We start from the raw sequence: 16023 nt of genomic DNA, 5'->3' as shown, positions 1-16023 counted from the left end.
CTCAAGAAACTCCCTAGTGTTTATATACCTAGTTATGGAAAGATTGGCTCCATGAGGCAGGAATTCCACTAAGAATATTTAAACTGCAGATCTTTTTCATATAGTATTTCAGAATAGTATTTTGTTGTTGTTGTTATGTAACTGCATTTTGTTTTCCTTCTCATTTTTTTCTTTTTGATCTGATTTTTCTTGTGCAGCATGATTTTTGTGGGAAATATGTATAGAAGAATTGTACATGCTTAACGTATATTGGATTACTTGCCATCTAGGGGAGAAGATGGAGGAGAAGGGAGAGAGGAAAAAATTTGTAACATAAGGTTTTGCGACGATCAATGTTAAAAATTATCTATGCATATAGAGTGTTTTTTTTTTCAAAACAAGTTTTTAATGATAAAAAAAAGCTTTCAAAATACAGAAGGAAAATTGTAATGTTAGAATTTCAGGAACTCACCATAGCAAGTCAGAGATCTCAAGACATTTTTGTACAACTCCAACCACACTGAGTGATTGTCATTCTTTCTCATATAGGAGACCAGCCTTATTAAGAAAGAATGATATGAAAGAAATTTTACAAAATCCAAACTTACCTACACTCCTACAGTGCTTACCCTCCTTCTGTGCATCTGTTTCCCATTAATCACAAACACCTCCTTAGGTCTCCTCTCCACAAACTTGTGTCCAGGAAAGCTGGTGGCCAATGGATTCCTTAACCGCTCCCAGATCCTCTTAGTTCTCAAGCCATAGATGAGAGGGTTCAGTGTGGGTGGGATAACTAAGTAGAGATCGGCTAATAACACCTGGGTATGCGTAGGCACCATATCCTTCCCCACCCAGTCCACATAGACAGAAATTAGGCCAGGTAAATAATAGAGAGCCATGACCCCCACATGGGAGCCACAAGTGCTAAGTGCTTTGTGTCTAGCATTCTGGGAAGAAAGGTTAAATACAGCCTGAAGGATCAGAATATAAGAGGTAGTAATAAAGGTCACATCGATGCCCACAACGATGGAGGAACCAATTAAGCTATAGAGGCTGCTGGGCATATAGTCAGCACATGCCAGCTTGGCCACAGCCATATGCTCACAATAGGAATGGGGAACCATGTGGGAACCACAATAGGGAAGATGACTCACCATCCAGCTCAGAGGTATTAAAGCAATAGTAGCTCTCAACACAATGGCTACATTGATGCCTAGAATTTTCTGTGGTGTGAGAATGGTATTATAATGGAGGGGTTTACAAATGGCCACATAGCGATCAAAAGCCATGGCTAAAAGTAGCCCCGACTCCATGGCTGTGGCTGTATGAACAATGTACATTTGACTGAAACAGGCAGGGAAGCCAATAGTGCCATTGCCTGACCAGAAAACACTCAGCATCTTTGGGGTCACAGAAGTTGCCATAATGATGTCTACACCTGCCAGGACACATAGAAAATAATACATGGGCTCGTGAAGTGCAGGATCTATCCAGATCACAATGATTATGAGGCTGTTTCCCATGAGAATCATAGTATACATAGTGCTGAGTAGGGCTGCCAGCCACAGGTGGGCTTCCTCAAGCCCTGGAACACCCATGAGGAAGAAGGTGGCAGGAGACAATGATGTATGGTTGGATAATGGGTTCAGCATCACTGATAAAACTTCCTTCCTGTTAATAAAATAAATACAGATATATTCATATACATATATGGTCATAATCTAGAAAAAATATGCAGTGAGGTGAGAGAAGTGAAAGTAGCTTTAAATACATTATAAACATGCATTTCCATAGTATTATTCCATTTCTAAACAACTTTAATACTAACAATAGAATTTAATTTTACATGGCATTTTAAAGTTTGCAAACATATATTATCCTTTTTGAGCTTCACTTACATCAATGTTATAAATCATAAAATCTTGGCATCATAAAATTAGAGCCAAAGGATCTTCTTTCTAGTCCACATCCCCTTTTTTACATATGAAGAAACTTAGGCAATAGGAAATTTCGTGACTTTGCCAGAACCACACAGTAAATGTCTGAGGTCAGATTTGAATTCAGAAAGATGAATATTCCTGATTTCAGACCTGGCACTATATTCACCACACCACCTAGGTGCCTACATACATATATATGACTGAAATGACTAAGCAACATCATATACATATGACATAAACAAAAATAAGTTCAATGAAGAGGGAAAGGGGAAAAACTAAAGAAATCAATGTCGTTGCATAGAGCATACATTTCCCAATATAAATTATTCACATTGTGAAACATCAATTATTATCAGATGCAGATAATAAATGGAAGCTCTCTGAGACTGTGGGTAACAAAAAAAATTTATATATATATATATATATATCAATTGACAAACAGTATTGCATTGGGAATGGAGAAAAAAATCATTAGTAATTTTTTTCCTTATGAGTTGTGAAGTACTTTTTTCTCTATATCTCCAGGGAATTAGAAACAGATTGTGGTACTTTTTTGGAGATTCTTCCATTTTCTTTTTATTGCCAGCATTTGGCACAGTGTTTGGCATTACATGCAGGCAGTTAAATAGTACGTAGGCAAAACATTGAACTTAAGAGTCAGGAATAACTGAATTCAAATCCTTCCTCAGAAACTCCTAATTATATAATCCTGGGCCAGTCATTTAACATCTGTTTGAGTCATTTAACATCTATCTTTAAAATGGAGATAATAATAGTATGTAACTTCCAGGGTTACTCTGAGGTAAGTGCTATTATTGTGCTATATTGTATTTATAACGCATTTTGCAAACATTAAACTGCTATATAATTATTAGGTACTATGAATGGATGTTTGTTGACTAACTGATAAATCAGCATAATATCCCATGTTGCTTTTTGTTTACAACAATGAAATAGTTAACAAAGCTATAGAGGCTGGCAAGCATATAATCAACATATACCTGCTTACCACAATTCTGGGCTCATAGTAGGTATAGGAAACCATATGAGAGCCACAATAGGGAAGATGACTCACTATCTAGTCATTTCAGGCATGTTCAACTCTGCTTTTTAAAATAATAATAGCTTTTAATTTTTCTAAATACATGTAAAGATAGTTTTCAAGATTCACCCTTACAAAACTTTTTCTTCCTTCTCCCTACCTTCCCTCTCTTCTACACAGCAAGTAATACAATATGAGTCAAACATGTGCAGTTCTTCTAAACATATTCTCACATTTATGTTGCACAAGAAAAATCAGATCAAAAGTGAAAAAATAAGAAAAAAAAAACAAGCAATCAATAAAAAAAAAGAAGATACTATGTTGTAATCCACATTCAGTCCCCATGATCCTTTCTCTGAATGTAGATGGCTCTCTAAATCACAAGACTATTAGAATTGGCCTGAATCACCTCATTGTTGAAAAGAGTCAAGTTCATTACAAATGTCCAACTCTTTGTAACCATATTTGGAGTTAGTATCCTGTTTTATGAGATAATAAAAACTAGATAAATTTTCTACATGATTCTAAGACTTCGGAGAATTCTTAGCCATTTTTATGTAATGGATACTATTGACAATCTAGTAAAGTGCATGAAACCCTTGTCAAAATAATGATTTTAAGTAAATGAAATAAAATGTGTAGAATTGCAAAAAAAAAAAAGCATTATGTTGAAATACATTTATCAAAATATTTTTAAACCAAGTTTAAGGATCTCATATTAAGAAATCATCTTTTCTTCAGATTAGATGGATTAAATTTGTTTCTTTAAGCAAAATCAGGTTTTCACAAAACTTTTAGGTAGACATCAGAGGAAAGAAGTTAACAGAGCTGTATAACCAAGCAATTAATTTTTGAAAATAAATTCCCATGAGTGAAAAAATTTAAATGTTAGATAGTCACATATCTAGAAAGATTATGAGAGGTTCTTAGAATAAGTGAAAACTTGGAGTAAATAACTATAAACAGCCCTTAAAATCAAAAACCTTGGAATTATAATGAGAATTATAATGGAATTAAGATCATCTTGCTCACTAGTTTTGCAAAGAAGTCCCTGCCACTCATCCTTCACTTTACAGATAGAACAGAAGCCCAGGATTGAAAAATGGTGGATCCAAGAATATCATGGCTAGTAACTTCTCTGTACCCCAGATTTATAAGGCCAAAGGTAACATCTAAGGTGCCTCTAAAGTGAGATCTTACATGCTTGAATCATCATGACAAAGACCTTCAATCCAGTTACCTACCTCATAAATATCCATACCTTATCTTTCTAGAAAGGAATCCCTAGAAGGAACTCTATCCTTACTTCTTTGGGGAAAGAAGAATTTATACCAGTCATATTGCATGGAATGAGACACAGGTAGGGTTGAGAGAGGGCTTTCACTCATTACCTTTAACAAAGTTTCCATCTATGAATCTTATCCTCTTTGTAACACTCATTGGCCCCTAGGGCACCCCTACTCCACAATTACCTAGTTTGTTACACCAATTCCCCTTATCCCTAGAGAACACAAACTCCTTCCATTACAACATAAACCCTAAACTAGCCTTCTCTTCATGGTCTAGATCTTCTCTCCCTAAGAATTAAAAAAAAAAAAAAACAAGAAGAGGAAATAAGAATATACCTAAGAAAAAATGTTGGATGACAAGGCACCCATTATTCAGTCTTGTCCTACCATGGCCTTGCCACATTTTCTTAACCAAGTCTTATCCATTATCAAGGCTTCAGTTTTAGTTGCTGCAAAAGAAGGCAATAGGAGATGATGTCTTGGGTGCTTTCCAGCTCTAATCAGGTATGATTATTTGATCCTAGGCTGAGCACTGTGGGACTGATTAAGCAGAAAAAGGGGAGCCCTGGGCATTCAGTAGTGGGGAAAAAAGTGATGAGAAACCACAAACCCCTAGTACAAATGGATAACTAATAAACTAGAATTTCTCAGGCCCCAGAGTGCTCCTGATGATCAATAAAGCATTCTTCCCTTTTGTCCTCAGAGCTTAATTTGAAAGTTTCTACATCAGCAAAAGGATAGAGGTAGATTCTAATAACTTGAACAGTCCAATAGTAAGGAAGGATCATTTATTCTGAAATCCTGCTACCTCCTCAGTCTCCTTCAAAATAGTTAGAGAAAGAAAGAAATTAAAAATTGTATCTCAGGGGTTTCATCCTAATTTTTCCCATGAACATTTCAGAGTAGTTAAAAAGTATAAAATCTCTTTAGTACTCTCTATGAGGCTAGAGGCTTGACATCTTTGAGGTATCAAGAATTAAGAACCTGAAACTGAGAATTTAGGTCCTTTTTATATCAGGAAAGAACAATGTTGATTTATTTAAGGGCAAGGCTAGATCTAGAAGACAAGTCTTCTAAGTCCCAAACAAAATGACTTAATATACCCCTTCCCCACCACACATACACACTTCAATTTAAATAAAGGAATTTTCCCCACACACTTCTTGTGCTTTTTCATTGAATGCCTATTAGGTTCAAGCCAAAGACACACACACATACACACACACACACACACACACACACACACACAGCCACTAAAAGTTCCTTGAAAGCATGGAAAATCTAGATAGAATACAAATTAAAATACAAAAAAAAATTGTATGAAAAATAGCAACAAAGTGATAAATCGGTTACTTATTAGATGTTGGATTGTTTTGAGTTATTTGTAGTTGATGGATCAGAGAGATCTATACATGAAGTAGATGATAATTTGATTTGGATTTCAAAGATCAATAGAATTTCCTTTATAAAATTAATTTCTTTATTTTGAGTTCCAAATTATTTCTCCCATATTCCAGCCTAACTTCCACCATTGAGGAGGGTATAAATTTTACTTGTGAAGTCATGCAAAATATATTTTTTGTTAGCCATGTTGCAAAAGAAAAACAAAGGGAAAAAGAACACCTGAAAAATAAGCTTCAATTTGCACTCTGACTTTAACAGCTCTCTCAGGAGATAGATAACACTTTTCATCAATAATACTTTGGAATTGTCATGAATCATTGTATTGATAAGAGTAGCTAACTTTTCCGGTTGATCATTGTTACCACATACAGTGTTTTCCTGATTTTCTTCTCTTCACTTTGCATCAATTCATATAAGTCTTCCCAGGGTTCTCTAAACTCGTTCACCTTGTCATTTCTTATAGCCCAATGGTATTCCATCACAAATATACCATGTCCAGCCATTCACAACTTACAGCTATCCCCTCAATTTCCAATTATTTGCTACCACAAAAAGAGATACTATTTTTGTACATAAAAATCCTTTTCCTTTTATCTCTTTGGTATATAAGTCTACTAGCAGTATCACTGCTGTGTTATTCAGTATTACAGATTTTGTATAGCTTTCTATCCCTTTGGCCTTAATTTCATATTGTTCTTCAGAATGGTTGGACTAATTCCCAATTCCACCAGCAATGATAGTGTCCCAATATTTCTATATTTCCTCAAGCATTTATTATTTTTTTCTGTCATGTTAGCCAATCTAATAGAGAATGTTAGCTCAGAAATGTTTTAATTTGCATTTCTAATAGTGATTTATTTTGTAAAATTTGTAAAATTCATTTTATACTTAAATACAAATGAGAAAAGAAAAAACATATTTTCACAAAGAACATAAAAATGTTTCAATATAAAAAATAAATTTCCATTTCAAGAAAACCTATATGATAAATATTACATTGTGATTTGAGCAGCTCAACAACAAGGATGAACACTGTTTTCAAAGATACCCAGATTTACTTTGCTTTCTTGTAGGTTTCCTTTTGTGATCTGCTATGTCCTTTTATTTTATTTTTCCCCTCTCTAACTTGTTACATTCTAAAGAAGGCAAATGTGTGTATACATAGATATTTTAAAATAGATACATATAAACTCATAAACATATATGTAAGACTGAACTATGCATATTTTCTTCACTTGACATCCCTTTCTCTGTATGTGGATAGAATCTTCCTTTACAGGTTCAAATCTTTTGATATCTTTTTCTAAACCAATCAGTTTATTATTTCCTACATCACAGCAATATTTCAGTTTATTTAAGTAATTTAAATAAATAAATTCAAAATAATCAAAGTTATATAATATAACTTAAGATCTAATACTGCTGAATCACCTTTCTTTACATCTTTTCCATCCATTTTCTTTGAATTTCCTGGTCTTTTGTTCCTCCAAATGAACTTTTGTTATTATTTTTTAATAAATTAGTTAGACAATTTACTTTTAGTAGTTTAATTGGGATAATATTGAATAGATTAGTTAAATAAAACTGTCCTTTATAACATATTGATTTTACCTTCCCATAAACAATAAATATTACTTCAATTATTTAAATCTGACTTTATTTGAATAAAAATGTTTTATGTTTATATTCATATTCATTCTATATGTTTTGTCTGTTTTGGCAAGCATACTCTCAAATATTTTATACTATCTGGTTATTTTAAATAGTTTAAAACAATATTTGTACAATATTGGTGATGTAATTCCCCTATTTTTATCTTTTTGATTAAATCTGTTTTAGCTTTGATTTTGTCTAAGATAATGATTACTACTCTGCTTTTTTATATAATAAAATCTACTCAGACTCTTTATTTTGTCTTTGTATATGTCATTTTATTTTTTTCTTGAAAGCAAGAAATCATGTAATTGAAATTTTTAATCAACTGTCCATATCTGTTTTATGAGTAAATTCACCCCATCAATATTCTACACTTTAGTTAGTTGTGGTATATTTTTTCCTTCCTAAGTTTTCTCATTATCTTTCTTATCCTATTTATTCTATCACTCCTCTACTTAATTTTGCCCAATACCTTGCCCTCCGATCTTTAATTACCCACCCTTCTTGATAGATTCTCTTCTTTATCATCTCCTCCCGCCCTATTATCTTATTCTCTTGTTACTTTCTCAATTTAGAATACTTCTATAACCTTTTAAATATATATGTTGTTCACTCTTTAACATAATTCTGATGAGAGTCAGATTCCAGCACTATCCACTCAACTCTCTACTAGCTTCTTCTGTATCAATTCTTCCTTTCACATCTCATCTGTATGAGATAATTACTCCTTTCTTCTCTCCCTATGCAGTTTTTTTTTATTATTATTGCCCTATCTTATACAACTCAGCTCAAGCCTTTCTTTCAAACTACTAAAAAAAAATGCTCTGTCATAACAGTATTGACAACTTGTTCATATATAAGAAGCATACAATTTGATCTTATTGAGTCCCTTATAATTGGTCTTTAATATTTACCTTATATTCTTCTTGATCTTATATGTCAAATTTTACATTAAGTTCTGCTGTTTTTGTCACAAATACCCAAAAAGTGTTTCATTTTGTTACCTACCTTTCTCCCCTCCAATTCAGATTTATACTTAACTTTGCTGGGTAAGTTACCTTTACTTGTAATGTTAGCTCTTTTGCTCTGTGAAAAAAAGCATTCCTTCAACATGGTAATCATGTTGGAATCTTGTTCTAGAACTTTGGGGTAATTTTTTCTTGATAGCTTCTTGTACATATCAAGAGTCTTTTTTAATTATAATTTTAGGTAGATTAGCTATTCTCATATTATTTCTTCTTGATTTGCTCTCTAGATCAGTTATTTTCTAATAAGATACTTCACATTCTCCTCTATTTTTCATTCATTTGATTTTGTTTAGTTTCCCCTTGCTCAATTCTATTTTTCAAGGAATTATTTTCTTCCTTAAGTTCTTGATTCTCTATTGCAAATTGTTTGACTTTCTTTTCATAATTTTCTTTATTTTCTTGGATTGCTCTTAATGTTTTTATAATTTTCCTTGATATATCATATTTGATTTTTAAGTTCTTTTTAAGTTCTTCTAACAATTCTTTTTGTGAATGGAACCTTTCAATGTTTCTCATTGAAAAAGAAATGAATTTTTAGTTTCAATTTTCCTCTGAATATAAATCCAGATCTCTCTATATGCATAATAGCTATCTGTAATTGGGTTTCTTCACCTTTGCTTACTCATTATTATTCTTATTTTATTATGTAGTCTGTTATTATATAATACATATCATTATATTTACCAATATATATTGTGTATACATATAGTTTATTAATATAATCAGGATCTCAGATCCACTACGTGTACAAGTTCTGGTGTGCTAGTTTTTTTTCCCTCATGCTGGAACTGATATGCAATACTGCAATCTGGATTTAAAGAAGGGCAAAGCAACAGAGTACTGCCTCATTGCTAGCAAGAGATCCCTTATTTCCTTTTCATCAGGTCTCCAATCCCCTTACCAATTATGGGCTAAGAATTCCAGAAGTAAACTCTGCTCCTGCAGATTCAGTGACCCATAAAGTCTGTTCCTGGTCTGCTGTAATCAGGGCTGTGCTGGCACAGCCTGCATTATACTATGTTCTGCTCTCACCCAGGTGAGACACTTTTCCTGTTGACCTTCCAAGTGTTTTTGACATCCATGGGCTGGGAGGTCTGGAAACTGCTGAGGCCTGCTCTTAGTTGGCTGAAGTCCAGTCTATGGGCCTGTGCTCGACTCTCACCCTGTTGTGACAGACTTTTTCCTGTTAACCTCCTAAATTGTCTTGGGCTGAAAAATTGTTTCATTCTACCTCTTGATGAGTTCTGCTGCTCTAGAATTTGTTTAGAGTTATTATTTGGGGGAGATTTGGGAGGGAGCTCAGGCTAGTCTTTGCTTTTACTCCACTATCTTTTCTCCACCTCCCCCCAGAATTCTCTACACTCAATTAAACATCAATTTCCTAGCTTCCTGTTCACTGATAGCCATTATTCCCAGATACCATCTTCTGAGCTGCATTGCTTTAGTCTATCTCTTGATCTCTTAGCTCCAGTCTGAGATGGTATAATGACAACAAAGTTTCTTTCTGATATCAATGTGATAGAACTTTAGTCATACTCAAAGATTACAAGTCACCACATATAATTAATTTTTTAAAAATAGAGATAATATTACTGGGCTAAGATTCTCTTTTCTTTTAATCTTTATGATGGAGGGCTGAGGTTATTCTAGTACATAATAGAAGACCTCTCTAAATGTTCATTTCTTCAGTGAGGAGTTTTTTTTCTTATACCTGATGCAAGAAATCTCCCCTGACAATTAGCAACTTTGTACTGCATTGCAATATGTAAAGGAGCAAAAAACACATTCGACTTGCTAATTGACAGATTAAATTACCAATGAATACTCTGCTAAGCTTTTTGATGTTTTTTAAGGACAAAATCTCAGGTTCTAATAGCTCCACCTTCATCTAGTCAGTTATACACTTCTCTCAGTATCAAGAGTTTTTCAAGAAAATGCTAATCTCTTCATGATTTTCAGAGAGCTGCTACTTCTGTCACCAGCTTCATGCTTTTATATGAGGTAGTTTCTTCCCTTAAGCTGTAATAGGGGAATAAGGTATGATCAGTGAATTTATTCAATTAGATCTTAGCTTAGTTCCCCTGGTCCATAAACCCTCTTTTCCTAAGTCCACTTTTTTAGTGATCTTTAATCATTAAATAATAGAGTATAAGCATAAATGTTTACTAGTACATAGTCTTCACTTATTACCAAATAAAAGGCATGAAATAAAATATATTAAAGCTACTAATTACATAAATTTCAAGTTTTAATTAAAATCCTACCTTCTCAAAAAAGGCTTCCCCAAGTCTTCTTTGATATCTATTATAATTTCCAATTTATCTTTTATATATCTTTTTGTGTGCATAGCTGTTTCTATGTTATCTCCTCTATTGTATTGGGAGCTACCTCTGGGTGGGTGGGATGATCATTTTCTCCCTTTTTTAAATTCTGAGGACTTATTGTAGTTCCTGGCAATTTCTAGGTACTTAATAAATGGTTGTCAGCTTGCTTAAATTCCCAAATACTCAAGCCAGCCTTTAGGTAAACCACAGATCCACAGGAAATATTATTTGATTTCATAAATTTTTGATATTTTTGTCTTTATGATTTTAAATTGACAACGATTGTCGATTTGCTTTACTAGAGGGCAACTACTTATTTTGGAGCTTTATAAAATAATGAAATTACAGATACAGACCCCAAAAAGAGCTTCCCTAAAATATCTCTTTGGATATGTGTAGTACTAAAAGAGATAGATCAAATATCAAGCTCTGTCACTTCTGTCTTCAAAAGATATCTTCTCCCTCATTTTAACTCAGACACACTCAACATCAAGTACTCATCACTTCTCTTTGGGTCATTATAATAGACTCTTTATCCCTCCTGAGTCACTGCCTTATCATAGTGGAAGGCCATATAACTTTAAAAAACTATGAGCAGACAGATCATAGTGGAGAGCTCTAACAAAACATAACACCCTGGAGAAGAAAATGGCACACTACTTCAGTGTCTTTGGACGTGGACATGTGTCATGGATAAATAATCCATGAGATCATGAAGAGTTGGGCATGACTGAGTGACTAAACAATAGACTCCTAAAGAAACACCCTACTTTTAGTTCCATATGTATGTATTCCTCACACATTTATCAAAATAAACTTGCTAGTGTAGTCAAATGTGATTACATCAGTCCTTTGCTAAAAAATAAAATAAAATAAATCACCTTTTAGTGACTTTCTATTGCCTATAGGATTAAAATTTTAATTCCTTAAACTAACATTTAAATTCCTTCTTAATCTGGTCTGAACTCTTACCAGCTTTATTTCATATTATTCTGTCCTATGCTAACTATACTCAAATCCAGTTTTTTTTCCCCCTGAGGCAATTGGGGTTAAGTGACTTATCCAGGGTCACACAGCTATGAATTGTTAAGTGTCTGAGGCTATATTTGAACTCAGGTCCTCCTGACTTCAGGGCTAGTGTTCTATCCATTGTGCCACCTAGCTGCCCCCAAATCCAACTTTCTTTTCTCAAGATTATCCTAACTTCTTTCTCTACTACATGTATTCAGACAATCCTTTATCCCTGAAAATCACTCCATGAAACTTCTCTACATGTTAAAATACTCTTTATAAATCCCAGTTTGTCTGTCCACCCCACTTTAATAAGCTCTTGTTTATAACATTGTGTTCTCTCCCTCTTCAAATTTTCCTGTAAGACTGATCCAATCTCTTCCCTCAAAAAATTATATTTTAAAGATTTATCATTTATATTTACTTTATGTGTATATGATTCCTCCTAATAGTGTGACAAAAAAAAAATCTCTTGTATTTAAATGCCTGAGAGGTGTTCCCAATGCTTAACATTATGTTTCTCATTGAAGTTGAGTTGATAAGACATTTGAGTTAATCTTTGAAGTTAGTGAAAGATTTCAGCAGGCAGGGACAAATGAAAGTATATTCCCGGAATCAAGGATAGCTTGGGAAATTTTGTAAAGGTGAAAGAAAGCAGGACAAATATTAGAAACTTAGCATAAGGACATAAAATGAGACTGGAAGAGTCAAAGTGGGAAACAGATTAAAGAGCAATTGAAAGATTAGGCTTTGTTGCTGTTCAGTCATTTCAGTCATGTCCGACTCTTCAAGATCCTATTTGAGTTTTCTTGGTAAAGGTACTGAAGTGATTTGCCATTTCCTCCTCCAGTTCATTTTAAAGATGAGAAACTGAAGCAAACAGGGTTAAATGATTTGCCCAGGGTCACACATCTTGTAAATGTCTGAAACCAGATCTGAATTCAGAAAAATGAAGCTTTTTGGATGGATGTTTCTATTAGTAGGAACACTTTTCAAGTAAATTAGTATCAGGAGAATGATACAAATACTGTTTAATAATTATGTTAACTTGTTTAAAATAAAAAGTGAGTTTAGTTTGGTTTCTTTATCTTTCATAAAATCATGCTGCCTTAGTGGATACAAACCATTTGTGAGAATTTTTCAGAATAATTTCATCCATCCAATATATCTCCTGACCCCAGGCCTTGCATTCTATCCACTATGCTAACTAGCTGCCCTTAAAGATTAAATTAATGAGACTGCATTTTATTCTATAGATTTGGGGCCCAGGAAAGGGATGTGACTGAACTGTACTTTAGGAAGGCTTTTTAAGTTCTGAAATGGTGATAAAATACTTTCTTGGGAAGCATTTCACTTTGGAAGTATTAAATTATTAGGGATTATTCTATACCTTAAAGTAAAATCTTCCCTAACAGCTTCTAGCCTTGGTCCTAGTTCTGACTCTGGAGCCAAAAAGAACAAGTGTAATCCTTGGAGCAGTGAGATGGCATAATGGATAGAGTACTGGGGATGGAGTCAAGAAAGCCTATGTTCAAGTTTGACACCAGACATTTATAAGGTATGTGACCCTGAGCCAGTTACTTAATTTCTGTCTGTCTCAATTTCCCCAATTTTAAACTGGGAACAATAATAGCACTTACCTCCAAAGTTGTTGCAAGGATCAAAAAAAAAAAAATAATAACATTTCTAAAAACATTTGTTTTTGTGTGGCACACACACACAAAAAAAATTAACTATTATTATTATCTTTTCATAAGACAATAAATGAATAAATATTCAATAAACTAGACACTGCGGTAACTGAAAGGAACATAAAGACAGAAACAGTCTCTATCTTCAAGAAGCTTGTTTTTAATGAAGTGGATTCATGTAAATTATTAAGTAGTTAAAAATTACAAAAAGAACATATGGAATATAATCTTGTAGTGGAAGGCTTTGGCAACTGGGAGAAATAGGAAGAACTTTCTGAAGAAGGTGGCATTTACACTGGGATGCAGCATCTCACACCTAGAATTCTCTGCCTCATAATTCCTACTTCTTTGAACCTCTGGCTTCCTTCAAGTCTCAGCTCCAAAGGAGATAAATCATCATTTCTGAGAAACAACAAACAAGCTGATATAGCTGGATTGGGAAAAGGTGGAGAGATTAAGATCCACAGTAGTTTACTAAGTGGGTGATAGGGAGACATGACATAGTCAGATGTAAGGTCAGAAAAATATTAACTTCCTGATCCCATACATTGTCTTTCCTAAAGCATCTTTTAAAAAAACATTAAGGCTTTTTATCATTTCACACTGATGATTCAGAAATATCAGATTCTCCTAAAATAGTTCTTTCTTTTATAAGAATATTTTTCTAACCACCTTTCTCCAATCAACTTTTGTGGGTTTTTTTTTTTTTTTTGATTTGTAGAACTTAAAAAAACTGTAGAATTTTACACTGATACCTATTAAGTTATGAAATTTCATCTTATTAGGTTCAACTTCTCATTCTAGGTTTTATGGATTTGGGCAAGGGGAAAATAGAGTGAAATTATACTGAAAATAACCGATTAACTATAAATTTTGTATTTTTGTCTGTGACTTGAATGATAGCGTACCTGTCAAAATATAGGACCAAAGAAAATTCTCTGAAGCATTCCAGTGTAGACCCCTATCAAGTACCAGTAGGTGCTATTCAAAAAAAAAAACTTATTTACTGATAGAGTTGACATCCATAATGGATCTTTTTTAGGTCATTTATTCAGTAAGATATGATCTACATGGCACTTGACTTGCATCGCTCTATCCTGTCTGAAAGAATGGCATAAGATATATTTTCTATTAGTAGTAACATCTTTCAGTAAATTAGGATCAGGAGAATGATGCATACACTGTTTAATAATTGTAATCTATTTAAAAGAAAAAGTTAGGTTAGTCTGATATAGTCTAAACGACAAAAATCATGTTGCCTTATTGGATATAAAATGTTTGTTAGGATTTTTCAGAATTTTGTGAGGAATAGAAGTCAAAGTCAATGGCCTACACTTCATAGATTCTGCCTTTGTCACTTTTATAAAATAATGATTTCATAATACATCGTTTATTATAATTAGGAGAAAAAAGGATGATGAAAAGGGTTTTAGTCACAATAAGCACTTGAGATGAATTATACAAGATATAATTTCTTTATTTGTACTAGGAGGAATGAGATTGCTCAAATAATTTCACTTATCATCTGTTCACCTGGAAGAGATCTTAGAGGTTATCTAGTCTCATATTTCTTACAGTGTATACGCTGGGGAGCCCTCAAGATTAAACTTAATTTCAAAGTAAAACTAAGACCTTTTAATTTTTCATATTGTAAATTGTGATAGATATAAACCCATATAAACAAAGTGGGATTGCTTATATGGGTTATATCTTGGAGGGTGGTCTCTCAATTTTTAAGAATGCAAAGGAGTCTTGAGACCAAAAAGTTGGAGAACTGCTGGTCTAGCCCAACCATATTTGAAGGACAAGGAACTTACGGGGCAGTATTACTTAAAAGTCAAAGTTCTTTCTGCTTCACTATGTTCCTGAGACAATTTCAAGCAGTTTTTCTGCCTTTCCCTTGCTCCTTGTGTCCTAAGTAAGTCACTTTGTATTTAATCAGATGGACCTTTCTAACTATTCCAACCTGTAAATGTCATTTTCAGGGGTCACCACAGGATAGTAAATATAATAATGACAATAATATGTTGCTTTACTATTTTAAAACGCTATTAAAGATCTCTATGCATTATCTTATTTAAATCTAAGTGCCATATTGAGTACTAGGTACAAGTATTACCTACATTTCACATGAGGCTCATAGAGATTATAACTTACCTAGAGTCATGCAAATGTTAAAATTTAGGTTGAGTTCTTGCCACCAATTCCAAGTCTAATAGTTTATCCATTGAATCAAGCTATCAAGAAAGAGAGTATTGTCTTGAAGGAGATAATATCCATTTCTGTCACACTGAAATTCTTGAAGAAAAGATTAGATAAAACTCCGTAACTTTTTAGGTTTATGATTCATAAATCTAATATAAGAGATAGCATAGGGAACTAAGTACAGTTTTGGTGTTACTGTTGAAACATTTTATATTTCTGTTGAAAATTAGAAGACTGAAATTTAATTGTTCAAACATCTTAAGACTGACTTGGATTTTGTTTTGTTTTGGGGGGGAATTCTCCTTTCAGAAGCTTCATAGAGGAACATAATTTGATAAGACAAGTTATAAAGAGGAAAATATCAATTTAACTAAAGAAAATAATGACAACTAGCTTTAACTTTTACAAAGTGCTTTCAAATACATGTGTTTCATTTTATATTCACAATATACTC

The 16023-nt window shown here is 33.3% G+C and overlaps 1 protein-coding gene across 1 annotated transcript; it reads right to left on the bottom strand.

Annotated features, from left to right (window-relative positions):
- Positions 1-587: 587 nt before the first annotated feature.
- On the bottom strand, positions 588-1643 carry LOC127557405 (olfactory receptor 52I1-like). Its single transcript, XM_051990734.1, has one exon. The coding sequence runs from the start codon at positions 1629-1631 to the stop codon at positions 588-590; it is 1044 nt and encodes a 347-aa protein (XP_051846694.1). The 5' UTR covers positions 1632-1643.
- Positions 1644-16023: the final 14380 nt, after the last annotated feature.

Source organism: Antechinus flavipes, chromosome 3 (assembly GCF_016432865.1).
Source record: "Antechinus flavipes isolate AdamAnt ecotype Samford, QLD, Australia chromosome 3, AdamAnt_v2, whole genome shotgun sequence".
NCBI lineage: Eukaryota > Metazoa > Chordata > Mammalia > Dasyuromorphia > Dasyuridae > Antechinus > Antechinus flavipes.
The sequence above is the reverse complement of the archived record's forward strand: the minus strand, read 5'-3'. Positions and strand labels throughout refer to the sequence as shown.